This window comes from Octodon degus, unplaced genomic scaffold (genome assembly GCF_000260255.1).
Source record: "Octodon degus isolate 3935 unplaced genomic scaffold, OctDeg1.0 scaffold00033, whole genome shotgun sequence".
NCBI lineage: Eukaryota > Metazoa > Chordata > Mammalia > Rodentia > Octodontidae > Octodon > Octodon degus.
This window is the reverse complement of record NW_004524609.1, coordinates 2,941,712-2,959,026: the sequence shown is the minus strand read 5'-3', so window position 1 is coordinate 2,959,026 and position 17,315 is coordinate 2,941,712. Positions and strand designations below refer to the sequence as shown.

The 17,315-nt window shown below is 37.4% G+C and overlaps 1 protein-coding gene across 1 annotated transcript in view; it reads right to left on the bottom strand.

Annotated features, from left to right (window-relative positions):
- The window catches only part of Tanc2 (tetratricopeptide repeat, ankyrin repeat and coiled-coil containing 2), a 99,331-nt gene extending 82,293 nt beyond the window's left edge, over positions 1 to 17,038 (bottom strand). The window contains exons 1-4 of the mRNA XM_023714111.1: positions 16,796 to 17,038; positions 12,033 to 12,264; positions 3,823 to 3,989; positions 213 to 820 (exon numbers count right to left, since the gene is read on the bottom strand). Coding sequence (XP_023569879.1) covers positions 213 to 820; positions 3,823 to 3,989; positions 12,033 to 12,264; positions 16,796 to 17,038 — 1,250 coding nt within the window. The remainder of the gene's footprint in view (positions 1 to 212; positions 821 to 3,822; positions 3,990 to 12,032; positions 12,265 to 16,795) is intronic.
- Positions 17,039 to 17,315: the final 277 nt, after the last annotated feature.

The following is a 17,315-nucleotide window of genomic DNA, read 5'->3' as shown; positions in this document are numbered from 1 at the left end:
AATAGTCTAAATATCTGTGTAGGTGTTGAATATTAAAGAAATAACATCATGAGAATATAATTTACTAGCCCTCATCCTAGCCTTGCTTTGAGAACTGCTGTTTTCTCCATGGGAAGTGTTCAATGAGGAACACCCCTCATTACTTCGTGTACCTGTGCTCCATGCTCTAAGCACAGAGGCTCGGATTCATTCACTACAGACCTTTGTCTTACCTGGGATCACAGAGAAATTTAGTCTTTTCTCCTTCTTCTCTCCAGATAAGCCATTCTCGAAAAGAAGGGTGTACAAACATCCGAGTCATGTCTCTGCGCTTGATTAGGAACATGGAGAGGTTCTCCATTCTCTGCTGAAAGTCCTCCCATTCTAGTGTGCCTTCGATGCTACCCGCATTGATGGCCTCAAAGATGTGCTCATCAGTCAGCGGGTGGAGTGAGGCGACCGCCACATTCAGGAGGGGCATCACCCGGTCAAAGGAAGACTGCGTTGGGAACTTCATATTGCATTGGAGTAAATAGACCTCTGAGAGGGAAACAGGAACCACTTTGTAGCTAGAACTCTTCAGCACTAGATAGCCTTTTTCTATGAGGTCAAACGTGAGCTTCAGGTACAGATAGGAGCCCTGGCTGAGAGTCTTCAGATGAGCACTTAGTTTGCCAAAGGTAGCATTGTCCATTTTGCCGTTGAGTGAAATGTTATTCTGGATCTCTGAGCTGCTGTGAATCCGGTGCAGGATGTAAGCCTGCAGGTCCTGGTCTATGGCTTCATTCTCGTCTAGTCGATCCAAAAAGATCCTATGGAAAGGCAGCAACTTGGTAATTTCCTAAAATGGATGGAGAGAGACAGAGACAGAAAGACCTTCAGTTTCCCCTAACTCTTGAGATAAACTATGATATCCACAAATTTACTCTGAACTTCTTAGTGGTCAAAGAAAAGAGGAAAACATAACCAATCTAGTATCCACAGATTAAAACGAATTAGTTGTTCAGGAAGGATACAAAACACTTTTCCTAATACTGAGATGTAAGAAAAATTTTCATGGGTCTTTGTAAAGAGACTTTAGGAATCATTTCATGCTCAGCATTGTAAACAACCTTTCTATTATAGAGTTGGAATGGAAAATGGTGTGCTGTACAACTCTGGTTGTAATTTTTTTCCCAATGTAAACCATGGCATAAAGCCAATTCAGTTAAGGAAATGTAAGGATTCAAAGAGTATCATGTAACTGTAGCTTTCAATAAAAAGAAAAACAAGAGTGTAGCTTTATGATTTTTCTCATAAAATGATTACACTTAACAGAGGCCTTGAGGAGATTTTTGAGTTAAAGGTATACCTCTGATGGCAGAGAGCTTGGTGTTTTGGCGACTGGCTCGAAAATGATGCTGGGGAAGGCAGCTTAGTGTGGACTCTGATGCACCAGATTCCAGCATTCTTGTGTCTGCAGAGACTCTGTCCCTGCAAGTGCCCCTTCACCCTTTTATATCTATTTCTTCTTCCCAACTGAGTCACACAGGTATATAACCCCTTGCCTCCTTCCATGTACAATATAAGTCTAGGCTACAAAGTGAACTCAAGGCCAGCCTGAACTGCATAGCGAGACCGTCTCAAAAAGACAAAAAATTTAAGAAAATAAAAGGTATATCATTTTCATCACTTTATAAAGCACTTTGGATAGGTCATTCCGATGTGCCCTATTTAAAACAACTATCATCTCCATTTATTACTTAATGTCATTATATTTTTTGTTATAACACTAAATGTAACACTAAATGTAATTTTAGTATATATTTAATTTTTATTTCTTTCTTTGTGTTTCAAACTAGAAGATAAGCTCTATGAAGGCAGGGATATTATATGTCTTATAAACTGTTGAACGTTCAACCTCCTGAACAGTGCCTCATACAATCCAAGTACCTAAGAAATGTTTGCAGAAATGACTAATTAGGGCCGGGGAGATAGCTCAGTAGAATAAGTGCCAGCCTGGCAAGTATAAGGTCCTGAGTTCAATCTCTAGTGTCAGAAAAAAAGAAAAAGAAATGACTAATTAACTATGGCATTACTTTTTAAAATCTATGATTTCAGAATGTCGATGCTGTATGAAATTACTTTTTTCATGTACTGCAGATTAAACATAGGACCTCACTCATATTAGGCCAATGTTCTACCACTGAGCTGTATCTCCAGCCCATGAAAATAATTTAAAAAAATTGTTAGTTGAAGGACTAGGGATGTAGCTTAGTGGGCAAATGCTTTCCTAGCATGTATGAGGCTGGGGGGCTAATCTCTATGTAAAGACAATGAAACATGGACTTTGTAGATTAATATGTATAGCACCTTTCCTCTTCTGTTACACATAAAAATTAAAGTTATCTGTTCTACCCAGACATACTTAATTTTTTTCCTGCAATTTCAGATGGAATTATGTGAAAGTATATTGTAAGGATAATACTGCCTAAACATACATTTGATAAAAACAGAGATATGTTCCTGGAGGCTTGTTTTTATCTTTCATCTTAATCAAACTGTTAAGACAATTTGTTGTGAAGATATATTTATGTTGATTCATATACATTTTTAACTCAAATTACTTTGAGATTAATAATAAACACAACTAAGGAGATGGTCAGAATTGAAAAAAAAAGAGCTTCTGATCATGGAAGGCAGTAAAAATAACTGGCAATAGTTAGGAAAAATAAGAGCCTGAGATAAGGGAAAGGGAGAACTTGATGCAAGATTTTGTGTATTAACATTTATCACCAGGAGTTGTGTCAAAATAGTAGATAGGTAAATAATATACAATATTTTAATATCCATCATAAGAGGATTTCTTGGGTAGTATTGGGGATTGAACTCAGGGCATAACAAACAGTAGGCAAGTACTCTAGCACTGAGTTATATCACTAGCCTGTTTGTTTGTGGTACTTGGGACCTTGCACTTGCCAGGTAGGTGCTTATGCTACTGAATTATCTCCCAGGCCCCTTTTTTATTTTTTTGAGATAAGCTATTCTCAAGCTTGTGTTCCTCATATGTCAGCCTCCCAAGTAGCTGGGATTACAGTTGTGTACCACCATACTTGATGAGTGTCCCCCTCCCCGACACTATGTGTGAATATGCACAGAATGCCAATTTGACTACAGTGACAATGGTGGGAAAGGTGGAGTCATTTATGCTTAGCCCGTATTATTTTTACAGGATGTAGTTGCAATTTCTGGTCCATCACCTAGGCCAGTAATGGCATACCTTTTAGAAATTTCAACGATGCAACAGCCTACTGCAGTACATGTGCCACATGTTCACCACCACTAAGTAGGCCATTAGGTGACTAGTCATAAGCAAGGAGGATAATAAAAGAGGTTAAAAAAAACCCTTTACTTCCCAGTTGCAATAAATTTAATCTAAAGCCTTAATACTGTCAACATTTGTCAGAAGATAGCAGAATGTCTACATTCATGCTATAGAAAAGTTGTTCACATAGAAACAGAGGGAAGAGCCAAAAAAGTCTAGAGATGGTAGGCTGAACTAGATTTCGCATAGCATTAAAAGATTTAGAAGTGAAACAGAAGACAAAGCTCTGAAGATTTTCTTTATACTGCTGTCCTCAGGATAAACCTAGGAAATAGGGTCATTTTACCAAGCTTTATCCAGAGGGCTGGGAGTAGGAATCACATCTCTTACTCTCGTTGGGAACTATTCTTGGTAATATTCTAGGATACAGTAGAGGTTTAGAAAACATCTTTGCTAAGGGAACTAGAGTCTGGAATCTTCTCAGTTTAAGCCTTTTCTAAGGGAAGTAAGTTATAGTTCACAAACAAACAAATACATACCTGTAAACTGGTCCTAACTGTTACAATTAGTTTGAGCCAAGAAGGAAATTTTCCAATCATTTTACTCAGAAATGATACAATTGTATCCCCATAATCCGGTTTGTGAAATTCTGCTTCATTTAATCCATCAATTAAAATGATGAAATCTTCATCTGGGATTTTTCTCTCTGATATAAGAAAGAAACAAATTACTTAATAATTACCAAGTAGAAATATGAGCTTTTTCTGGGTCTTTAATCATGTCCAGAAAAAAAAAATTAGAAAAGGCCTCTCATGATGCCTTGAATAATCAGGGATATGAAAGAATTCATTTACTGAATTCAATTGTGTTGTTTTGTGTGGTATAAAAGCTTTTGTTACATATATGTGAGACTATAAATCACAATTTTCAGGAATATCTATTTTATCAGTTATGAGACAATTTGAGCAATGGAGTTGTAAGAATTTGCCATAAAAGTTCATTTTTCTCTCACACATGAAAAAGCTAAATAGAGTATGTTTGTTTTTTTGTCCCCCATCCAAGAGCATTAAAGAGAATACTATCTATGTTATATTTGGAATTTCCCAAAAAAGGTTTACCTTAAAGTCCAAACTAGTATAAGAGACTACATGTGACTATGTATTGGGAAGGAAGGGATGAATAGAAATGGAACCTTAACTAATAGACCCAAACTAGGTAGGTTATTTCGGAAGATCTTTGTAGCTTCCTGGGCCACACCCAAAGTAACCTCAATTAGCCAGTATGATCTTCCCAGGGAAGAAGGAATGTGGAAAAACCCAAATCTGTTGTTTGTATTCAATACCCTTCTAGTACCACTAGAGCCCAGACTGGCAAATTTAGTTTATTTCTGAGGCTCAGCCAAAGAAGGAACGTAGTAAGGCTTTAGGCTTCTATCTCATTAAATGCTTTTCAATCTTAAATAACACTGAGCAAATAGAATTTTTAAAATCCACAGGTCAAATGAACACTTTAGCATAAATCAACTGTGAGTAATAAATGAAAGTTACTAGCAGGTAGGACTGTATACATTTTGAAGAGAAGAAAGCAAGAAATCATTAAGTGTCTGATCTAGAATTTTTTTTTTTTTTAAATGTACTTGGCACAGGATCCTACTATGCAGCTGGGACTTGTAATGATCCTCCTGTTTTCAGCCTCCCCAGTGCTAGGATTACAGGTGTGCACCACCATGCCTGGTTTTGGTGGCCAGCTCAGCACACCTGGGGATAGGGCCTGTGCAGCATGTGGTGCCAGAGACTGAACCCCTGTGCTTGCCTAAGCAGACACTTTGTTCACTGAGCTATCTTACCACCCCAAATGGAAGATTTTTTTTTTTTTTTTGGTGGTATTTGGGATCACACTTGGGACTTTGTGCTTGCCAGGCAGGTGCTTATGCTGTTGAGCTATCTCCCCAGCCTAGAAGTAAGTTTTATTTGTGGAGGAAAATGAAAATGAAGCTGAGAATAAAAAGCTCAGAATAAAGTCTAGACTTCTAAATAACATAGGATATTTTTTGTCTTTATAATAGTCAAAGACAAATTATACATGCTACTTTTGTTTTACACTTGAATTTACACGTAAGCATTTATATTCTTCCTCTAAAGTAAAGATCTGTGTAAAGGAATTTAATTCTAGGGGGCCTGCCCATTAGCTCAGGTGTTTAAGTGCCTGCTGAACAAAGCTGCCAGGCTCAGGATGCTATGGTTCGATCCCCTCATCCTTAAGCCAAAACCAGACCTACCCTGAAGGCATCCTGAGCATCTCCCCCACAAAAAAAAAGAATTTAAATCTAATACTCTAAATTGTATAAAGTAGTTTTTAGATTATTGCTTTATTGTGGTGATACTTTAGGAAAAGAAATGAACTGTGGATTCCATTTCTATTAACAATAATTATTAATGAAGTGACATTCTAGGTAATGTATGACTATGACAAAATACTCAGGGAATCCAAAGAATTAAGAAAAAGGGAGGACTTGCTCAGAACTAAGCAAGATTTACTCAAACAATTGGGGGCTACTTGGTTCTTGATTTTAAGGACTCTGGCTCCCCAAGCTTAACTGTGTCTCTAAGTCTCACAGAAGAGTTTTTTTTACTGGTGTCTTTTTTATATTTTTATTTATTTATTTATTTATTTATTTATTTATTTATTTATTTTTACTGGTGTCTTCTTGGCTGAGCACCACCACCTATTCTTGCCCAGGGGTACACAGGAGCCATCCTGTGTGTGGTTCAGGACAGTCTACTGCAATATTTGCAAGAGCTAAAGTTTCTCAAAATAGTTGGTAGCCTGAAAGTGGGTATGGTGAGAATTTCCAAACAATGGAAATTGGCAAGCATTAAAATCAGCTTTTCTCCACAAAGCAACGTGATCGATGACATAGAGTGTGCCTAAGGAGAGTCACCTGGAGAGAAAACATTCTCTCAGGCTTTCACAGAGAGCACATTGGCCAAGCAATGGCCGTGACTCAGCCACATGGCAGCCACTGACAAAGGATCTACAAACTATGGTACGGGGTTTCAGGGTAAATCCTGAGGGGATAAATCCTGAGGGGATTTGACTGACCTTGGCAGATACAAAAGTTACATTTCTTGTTATATAGGTCTTGCTTTATCTTGGTCTTAACCATCCAGCAGAAAAGTATAAAAACAAGGTATATAAAGTAAAACCATATTAATATGTGAAGCTGTGAAAGGCTCAAGTCAACAACTTTTGTGGATAACCCACTACTATTGTGGACTGCTGGACCGTGTTGGATTGTTTTGCTGAATTCATGCACCTATAGTATTTAGATGTCAATGGAATACCCACTTCTGACAGGACTAAACAAAAAAAGGGGATACGAAGGACCATTTTGTATCTGTATATGCAGAATAGTTAGGATAGATATATAGCTACTTTCGCTTAATTCAATGAGAAGAAAGAGGTGTACTAATAGTGTTTGGACAGGATATCCTGTCTGCATCTTGTACTATGGATAACCACTATGAAGATAACAATGTACAATGTATTAATTATTGAAACTGTCCTATTAATCAGTTTTGAAACTGTCTTATTGCTATTTGTTTCTCAATTAAAAAAAACAGCTTTTCTGCCCTTGACTGTTAAATCACACAACATTCTGCCTACATTCGTTAGTTGTATACCTCCTCTAACTTCACACAGGTTCCTTCCAAAGAAAGATGCAGTCTTCAAGTAGAGAAAGGCTAGTCATAATGTATCAATAGAGCTTTTTCTTTCTTCTTTTTTAAAGAGGAAAAACAGTACAAAAACATCCTTAAGCATAAACACCAACAATGTGCTCTATAAATTAGATGTAGATGTGGTGGCATATGTCTGTAATCCCAGTACTTAAAGTGCTGAGGCAGGAAGATTATCTAGAAACTGAGGTCAGCCTGGGTTGCAAATGGTTCAAGAGCAAGCCTAAACTACATGGTGAGAAGTGAAACCCTACCTCAAAATGAAAAAGGAAAAGAAAAGCAAAAGAGTAAGAGCAAGAGAAAAAGAAAAAATGTGCTCTAAAGTACGACCTCAACATTTTAATGAATGAGATAATTCATTTGCTAATAAAATTAATCTTTCATTTGTACAAATTCCCAGTAGAGTATGTTATTTATTCCAGGAGTAAATAAAAAAAGACAATATGCCATTTTTTCTTTTAAAAAACGAAATATTTTTTCCTTCTAATCAAGATGCAGATATTCTTATAAATCCTAGTTTTAAAAAAAAGAAAAAAAGATTCCCCTTTGAAGGAATTGCCTATTACCCATGAACAGGTATGTAAGTATCAACAAGTATGTCATCAGTTAAGTAGCAGAAAAGCATGTTTACCTAGGTAGGGATATTATAAAGACTCAGAACAATGAATGAAAAGAATTTTCTGATACTATAAAACAAAGAAAACTATTCATAAAATAATCTCTTTTCTTTTGGTGAATGAGGCTCTCAGTTATGGATTTAACAGATGAGACTTTATTTATTTATTTTTATTTTTTTAAAAATTTATTTATTTATTTTGTGTGTGTGTGTGTGTGTGTGTGTGTGTGTGTGGCCAGCTCAGCCCACCAGGGCGCAGGGCTGGCTGGCATGTGGTGCTGGGGGATTGAACCGTGGTCCCTGTCCTTTGCTAAGCTTGTTCTAAGTAGGTGCTTTAGACCACTGAGCCATCTCACCAGCCCCTCCAGTAGTCTTTGCTACATCAAACAGCTATGAGTTATTTGAGCAGCAGGGCTGGAATCATTTGGAGGGTTCTTCTTTACACACAAATTTTGTGTCGGGATTATACTTCTTCACAGCATGGTGATTTCAAGGTAGCCAGACTCTTTACACGGTAATACATGCCTCTAAAAGAACTGTTTCAGTGAGAAAGGCAGATGCTACATTCATAAATACAGCCTCAGGGCCGCACAGCATCACTTTGCAGAACTCTGTTGGCTGAAGCAGTCAGAAGACTGCTTATTGGAGAGAACACTCTTAGTGGGACGAATGTCAAAGAATTTGTGAGTGTGTTTTAAAACGGCACAATACTATCTACATTTCATTTTCAATTGTTCCTTGATATTTATATATTGACCTTATAAAGTTTTATACTTTTCAGTTCTAGTAGGATTTTGTAGATTTGAAAGTTTTTCTAGGCAATCAATAAAGACAGTTTCATTTCTTTTCCAATCTTTATAATACTTGCTGGCTTTCTTACTGTACTAGCTGGGACTATCAGTGGAAAGCTGAATGTGAATGGTGAGACTGAGGAACTCTGTCCTGCTCTTCATCTTAGGGGGACAGTATTCAATATTTCACCCTTTTGCTGTATGTTTTTTGAGTTCCCTTAAATCAAATGAAGCTTCTTTCTATTCCTAGTTTGCACAATTATTATCCTTATTTGATGTGGTATTTTGTCAAATGCTTTTCTATATTAAGATGATTATAGGGATAATAACTTCTGTTCTGTTAATATGACAAATTATACTGATTAACTTTCAAATGTTAAGCTAACATTACATCTTGATCAAGCAGGGCTACTGATGTGCTATCAGTTTTGCTGTTTGCTTGTTTGTTTTTTTTCCTTCAGTACTGGAGATTGAACCCAGGGCTTTGGCATCTTCAATCCCAGTCCTGTTAAAATTCTGAGACAGTGTCTTTCTTTGGTGCTAAGTTGTTCAGGATAGGCTTATACTTGTGAACCTCCTGTCTGAGTCTCTCAAAGTTCTGGGATTATGGGCAGGAGCCTCAATGCCTGGTAGATGGCCAGGTCCTCAGCATTCCACTTCTCAACTCTCGTTACTTGGGCTCCTGCATTAGTTTGGGCTTTATTTTCTCACACCTATTAAAACAGGTGACATCCCTCTCCTTCTCATTACCCTCTCAAAGGCTCTCTCTTCATCGCCTGCACTTCTGTAGTGCAATTTTAATTGTAATTTCCCTGGTGTGAATTTTTCATGCCAAATCTCTTCTAAGGCTTGCTCTATGAAGCTGCATTTGGAAAAAAACCAAAGTTTAAACTTCAATAGCATAATGAACAATTTAGTCAAAGGGATAAGTACAAAAATAATCATTTTTAAATAATGTAAACAAACTACATCTAGCATAAAGAATATATTCGATAAATGTGTTTCAATGTTTGGTGTGGTGGCACATGCCTGTAATCCCAGCGCTTGCAAAGCTGAGGCAGTATGATGACCATGAGTTTGGGGCCAACCTGGGCTAAATAGCAAGTTCAAGAACAGCCTAAACGACACAGTGAGACCCTGTCTCAAAACAACAACAACAAAGATGGGTGTGGTGGCGCATGCCTGTAATCCCAGCACTTGAGAGTCAGGTAGATAGTTGTGAGCTTGAGGCCAGCCTGGGCTACAAAGTGAACTCAACGGCAGCCTGAACTGCATGTGAGATCTTGTCTCAAAAAGATTAAAAAAAAGTTTCATAAAAATATAAATTCTTTTAACAACCTGTTGAGTATCAACCAAGACATTAAAAGATGTCTAATGTCACTTTGGAAAGACATTATTTTCTGATTAGTGAGATAAGTTGAATTAGGAAGTCACGAGTGAGGTGGCATTTGCACTGGTCTTTGAGAGATGGGTAGAATTCAGAAGGGCAAAAGTGTGAGGACAAGGAATACTAAAAAAAGGATTCAATGAGTAAATATAGAGAGGCAGGAAAATGTAGGGGACTGTTTAAAAAAAATGAATATTCTAGGTTACATGTAAACAAAGGTGCATAAGGATAAAGGAGAAAAATAAGGCTCACAAGTAGGCTGGATCCAGACCATCAAACACCTTGAATGCTAGACTAAGGAGCAAGAAGTTAATTCAGTACAGAATAGGCAATCACCGGTTGCTGAACTGGAAAATTAAGTGATTAGAGCAATGTTCTATGACCCTTTAACTGGAAGCAGTACATAAAGTTTAGAAGACTGGAGCAACTAAGGCAGAATTTCCCACTAGTTTTCCCACATAGTCCATGAATGGGTTAGAAGTATGCTTTAAAACAAAAATCAATCTTTCACCAGGTATTGGGTGGTACATACCTATAGTAGTTCCAGCTACTTGGAGTTGGAGGTGGGAAGATTACTTGCCCCAGAAATTACAGGATATCCTTGGCAAAATAGTGAGACCCAGTCTAAAAAAACTATCACCCCCTACCCCCGTAGTCCTCAGGATATCTGGGGCCTTGCATGGCTGCAGTACTAGGGCCCAGCCAGATCCAACCATGAATAGTCATGGATTTTTATCCCACTTTGCTATACAGTTTGTTATAAAATTTAAAGGTATTATGGTGTGAAAAAGCACTGTATCAGAGAACCAGAGAAGACCAAGAATGAGCAGTAATACAGATACACTATTGGGGTAGTCAAACAGTCCTTGAGGGTGATAATAGCAAAACAAATTTGAAACAAGTGAATACAAAAAACATGATTAAGGCACAATTAAAAGAAATTAGAGGGCTGGAGAGATGGCTCAGTGGTCTAAAGCACCTACTTGGAACAAGCTTAGCAAAGCACAGGGACTGCGGTTCAATCCCCCAGCACCACATGCCAGCCAGCCCCGCCCCCTGGTGGGCTGAGCTGGCCACACACACACACACACACAAAATAATTTTTTTTTTTTTTTTTAAAAAAAAAAGAAATTAGAGATTGACTGATTTTTTTTCAGGAAATATGTTTAAAGATATCATGCCTATATTTTGTATTCTGAGTAACTACTACAAAGACAATACACAATGTATTGACTAATATAACTCTCCTACTAACCTGTTTTGAAACTCAATTTTATTTTTTTCCTCTTTAAAATAAAAAATTTGTAAAAAAAATCCAATGTTTTAAAAGGTATGATCAAGCAATAGGTAGAAAAAGATAACAGAATCAGAAACACAGACACTTAGAGTTGAGAAGAAAGAGAAATTTGATGTCTAAGTTATCAGCATTGAATGCTTAGTAGTGGAAGATGACTGCCATGATTATAGGAATTATAAACACCTTTCCTTAAAGTACTTTTGAAACCCTTGATAGAGGTATACAAGTCTCTCAGAAATAAACAGGATTATTGAGGAAACTCATGCTCACTAAAATCCCTTTTCTGGCTTCCAGCAATGACAGAAATGTTAAGCGTACAGAGAATAGAGTCTTATAGAGACATGTACTAGAGACATGTACTGTTTTTAAGGAGATGGCTATATTTATGCTACATGTGACATAACTGCACAGGAAAATGGGAGGAAAGGCATGAATGTGAGTGGGAGGTAGATTCCATTTAATTTTGTTTCATTTTGAAAAGTAATAATACGTAATTTATGTACCATGATGTATCTTTCTACCTTATAAAATACCTTTCAACATATACATATCTAAAAAAGTAGGGTATTAAAAAATATTACATAAAGACTTGGGTTGGTTCTAACCCAAGAAACTCTACCACATTGATGGAGAGCCACATTTTACTTAGTTACAGTAGTTGTGCTTCACACAACTGGAAATGCTACTATCTTTAGTAGGAGAAAAATGAATTACATTTAAAAATAAAAATGAGAATATTTATAAAGAAGGGAATTAGTAGTAGTTCCTCTAGGAACTTGTTTCCAAGTAAAACAGCTTACCTCTTAACTGTATCCTATAGAATATCTTCTACAGAACAATTAATTTTGGCAATGTGATAAAAATAGTCATTTCTAGAATAATACCCAGGTGACCCAGGGTTCCTCTGGCCTTCCTCCGTACCTTTATGGAGATTCTCTAGGGGCTCCAGGACTCCTCTCCGGAAGGAGGCCATAGGGTCCTGCACACAGGACCGAAGGCTCAGCATGCTTTGCAGGTGAGGCTCTCTAAGAAGCTGTTCCCGATACGCTGTCAGCTGGGGTGAGCGGCACAGCAGTGCAGCAACATTGTGGACAAACTCTGGTACCAGGCAAGTGTAGGCATTATCTGCTTGACAATAGTGATAGGCGACCACCTACGAAAGAAAGATGGAAATGCAAACAGACTTAGCAGCAGCAACAGCTAGAAGTATTACATGAACACTATGCAACTGTTTTTTTTTCTCCATTTCTCGTACTTTTTTCAAATAAATATGAAAGCTGCTTATTTAACTGCTTAATTTACATCAGATCAGAAATGTGACCTACTATACATACACATGATGCCATTATATATGCATGGTATCATTTCTATTACATATACATTTTATCATAAGCTAAAATGAAAACCTACTCCCTCTGGGTTATAATAGGAAGATTGAAAATCAAGATGAACACTAAAATCACTCACATTAAACATTAGCATTATCACTAACATTAAATGTTATCACTAACATTCCATTTATTCTGCATAGAGCAGTATATGAAAGACTGATCTTGTAACAAAGTATAAGGAAGAAAATAATCAGAAAAATCACTTTAGTCTTCACAGGTACATATGCTCATTATCACTTTTTATTACAATTGTGTCGTAATTCAGATTTTAATATCAGTAAATATATTTTTTTTCAAAGTTTTATTGATAAACAGATAGCAATGAGACAGTTTCAAATCAAATCAGAAGTACAGTTTCAACAAATAATACACTGCATATATTCTTCTTAGTGGTTAATTGCTGTACAAGATGCGGACTTGTGATCCTATTTACAAACACCATTAGAACAAATCATTCTATTCATTAAGAGAATGTAACTATAAATCTATCCCAACCACTTTGAATACACAGATACAAAATGGACATTTATCGGTATACCCCATTTTTTCTAAGTTCCGTTATTGAATATTATAGGTGTGTAAACTCAGCAAAATATCCTAAAAGAGTCCAGTAGCCCAATAGCATTGGGTCTTCTGTTTAACTGGCAATGTCAGAAATTATTGACCTGAGTCCCCCACAGCTCAACTTAACAGCATGGCTTTCCTTCCTATATTTCATCTTCATATTTTTCTACTGGATGGTTAAGACCAAGGTAAAGCAGGACCTATGCAACAAGAGTTGTAGCTTTTGGGTCTGAGAAGGTCAGTGAAATCCCCTCAGGATTTATCCTGAGATCCTGTACCTCAGATTGTAGAACCTTTGTCAGTGCAGCCATGTGGATGAGTCACGGCCATTGCTTGGCCAATGTGCTCTCTGTGAAAGCCTCAGAGAGTGTCTTCTCCCCATTTGACTCTCCTTAGGCACAAATGGAATAAGGATTTTTTTTTTTTTTTTTTTGGTTCCTTGAATGCCTTCAGGGCACTTTTGGCCAGCGGGAGAGTTGTGAGGTTCAAACTCCAGCAAACTGAGGCTGACAGCTTTGTGGAAGCAGCCACTTAAAGGACTGAGCTAGGGCCAGGCCCCCTATCAGTAAATATATTTTGAGAGTTTTTTTTTTCAGCTTTCTGAGATAGAGTCTTTCTATACATAGTTCAGGCTGGCCTTGAATTTACTGTGTAGCCCGGACAGGCTCTCAATCTCTCTTAGCTTCCCAAATGTTAAGAACATGGGCATGTGCTACCATGCCCAGTATGGAGTGAGATTTTTGTCAGGGCAAGTCTCAGAAAATATGGTCTAAATAACACCTAAAGGCTGTCCTGTCTGACTATTTGGAACTCTGAATTTGCAGAGTTCATTCCTTATCTGTTTGTTGATCCCTTTATCTCCAGAGCAAGTACAGGGAATGATTTTAATCTAGGAACTCTGGTTCATTACTACCTAGAAAAGATGATACTGTCAGGGAAGAGACAGCTTCATGTATGGATAGAATCTGTCATGGAGGTCAGCTGATGTTGCTATTTTTATTACCATCACTTCCACGCTCCTCCTCCTCACTCATCATCACCTTCACTAAAGTTCCATATACTCCTTTCCAGCTATTAGCTTTGAATATACAGGCAACTGAAACTTTTTTCCTATTATTTTTTTTTTAGGGGAGTACCAGAAATTAAACTCAAGACCTCGTGCTTGCCAGGCAGGTACTGCGCCACTGAGTAACCCCCTGGCTTGTCTCTAGGCAACTGGAACTCCAGCCAGTGCCATTAAGAATATTCTACTGGGACTCCCAGTTCTTCAGGTATCTCTCAGACAACAGCCATCTACTAAAGCGTTCCTCATTGAAGAGATTTCTAATCTTTGAATACAGTCATCCTACTTCTTTAACACATATTAGAATTGTCAATATTTTAAAAATACTTGAATCATAAACAATTCAGAAAATGATACACAGAGCTGCACACAGGAACTGCTTGTAATAAAGCAATGAAGTCTGAGCATAATATAGATAATGAAAATAAAACGTCGTATTTTTGTAAACAAAACCCAACTAGCCCCCTCAAAAAAAACCCAAAAACAAACAACCCAAACAGACCAACTCTCATTTCTCTTACTTATCTATCTGAAAAATGGTAGGGAACCTAAAAGGAATCTTGTCAGCAGCTGGCCTGTCCTTTCAAATGAACAGTATCAGTAGTTATTCCCTGAAGATACAAATCTTCACTTGCTAAAAAGCAAACAGTAAAAACTCTCAGTCTATATCAAATTCCATCATACATTACTTCAATTGATCCCATACGACACGGCTAAGCACAGCTCAGCAAATCTGTTGTAATTTACCCTTTACTTAAAGTAAGGGTTTATCATTCTAAAGAGAAGAATTTTGCAATATAGAAAAAGAGTTCTTTTACTGATTTCATTAAAAATCATCTGTACTTGGTTGAGTGAGGTTTTACTTCACAAGGTCAATGTTGACCATACAGCTTCTGGGATTGCCCTTTTTTAATTTTTAAATATTTCTTTGGCATTCCAAATACAAAATATTGATTCCTTTATAGGTTTCAGGTAGAAAAACCATTCAACGTCTTTGTGAGATCTGAAATGTGGCTCAAATGGTTACATATTAGACTTTTCAAAGTAATCTGTAATATATAGGTGTATACAACGTGTCAAAAACATCTGGAACTTCCCCAAAATTGTCTTTGATATTGTCCAGGACATTCCTATGTATAAAAACAGGAAATAAGCCTGGTAATATAGATTATTTCCATCAGTCTGTTACTGTACCAGTTCTCAGTAGCAGATTTATAAAGCACTCCCTGTGGCTTTGAGGAAGTTATATCCACCTATACATGGTCACTATTATAATTTCTTAGAAATGGCTCAGAGTTAGTCTACCCCTGCCCCAATAAAGCAACATGTAAAACTGTTCTCCTCGGTGAATAAGTATTTTTCAAAATGATTATCTAAATTTCATTTGTTGTTAATTTCCTTTAGCTTTTATGAAAATATATAAGCTGAGAGAACAAGACAATGTTTGTATTTGTGAACACTGCAACTGTCAAAACACATAACCTCTTTCGTGTATTTCTACTTTTCTTCCCTGTTGGATTACTTTGAAGTAAATCCCAAATATCGTATTTCTTTTTTTTTTTTTTTTGGTGGAACCAGGGATTGAACTCAGGCCCCTGTGCTTGCCAGGCAAGCACTTATTCCACTGAGCCATCTCCCCGGCCCCGCAAATATCATATTTCATCCACACATATCCAGTCCCTCCCCGTTTCTCTCTTTTATTATTATTTTTTAAAGAGGTAGTCTTGCTAAGTTACTAAGTTGCTCAGGCTGGTCTCAAATCTAGGGGCCTCCTGCCTCAGTCTACCAGATTGTGGGATTACAGGAGAAGCATGCACCCTCGCACCTGGCTAAGATATTATTTTGGTCAAAATTACCACAAAACCTTGTTGCAATCCACTGCGTGCATGTATCACATTTTCTTCTTCCATTTATCACGGACACTTAGGTTGGCTTATATAATGGCTGCTGTGACTAGTGCTGCACTAAACATGAAGTGCAGCTATTCCTCCAATATGCTGATTTCATTGCTTTTTAATATATATTACTGTGTCATATAGTAGTTCTATTATTAGTTTTTTTGTTTTTTTTTTTTTGGGCGGAACCAGGATTGAACCCAGGCCCTTGCACTTGCCAGGCAAGTGCTTTATTCTACTAAGCCATCTCCCCAGCCCTATTATTAGGCTTCTGTTGGTTTTTCCATCTCCCTCCTCCTCTTGCTTTTTCCCTCACCTTTTTCGTGGCCCTTGGATTGACTCCAGGACCTTGTGCAAGCTAGATAACTACTTATCACTCAGCTGCCTCTCCAGCTCTATTTTTAGTTTTCTGGGGAATAACTGCCATCTAGTTTTCCATACTGGCTGTATTAATTTACATTTCAAAAAACAATGTACAAGAGTTTTCCTTCCTTTGCATCTCTGCCAACACTTACTTTTCATTTTTTCAATAAAAGCTATCCTAAGAAGTATAAGATTATATTGTAGTTTTAATTTGTATTTCCCCAGTGAGCATTTTTCATGTACTTTCTGGCCTTTGCATATCTTCTTTTAAGAAATATTTTTTCAAGTCTGTGTTAGTTTTATTTCACTGTAAATAAATACCTGAGATGATCAACTCGTAACGAGAAAAGACTTACTTTGCCTCACAGTTTCAGTCTGCAAGTGAGAGGCCTAGTGCTTTGGACCTACGGCAAGGCAGTAGCACATCACGGCAAAGGTGCATGGTGAAACAAAACTGCTCCCCTCATGGCCGGTGGGGGGAGGAAGAGGTGGAGGCCGGGCTATGCCCTGTAAAGGAGCACCCTCCACGTGTGGAAGACCTGCCACTGGGGTCCAGCTCTTCACATTTCTATTGTCTACTGCAGCACCAGCATAGGACCACGCCCTTAGCACATGGGCCTTCCAGAACCCACTTACAGCAAGGTCCTTCATCCACTTTCTAATCAAGATGTTTTCTTGTTATAGAGTTAAATTATATGGTCTGGATATTAAGCAATACTTAATCAGATGTGCAGTTTACAAATATTTTCTCCTATTCTGTGAACTGTCTTTTTACCTTCTTATTTCCTTTGCTATGCAAAAGCTTTTGAGTTTCATGCCATCTCATTTGTCTATTTTTGCATTTGTAACAATATTTTAGGGTATGTTGTGAATATTTTCTCTCAATTTTAAAGTTGTCTTCTTGGCTTTGTTTCTAGTATTTTATTTT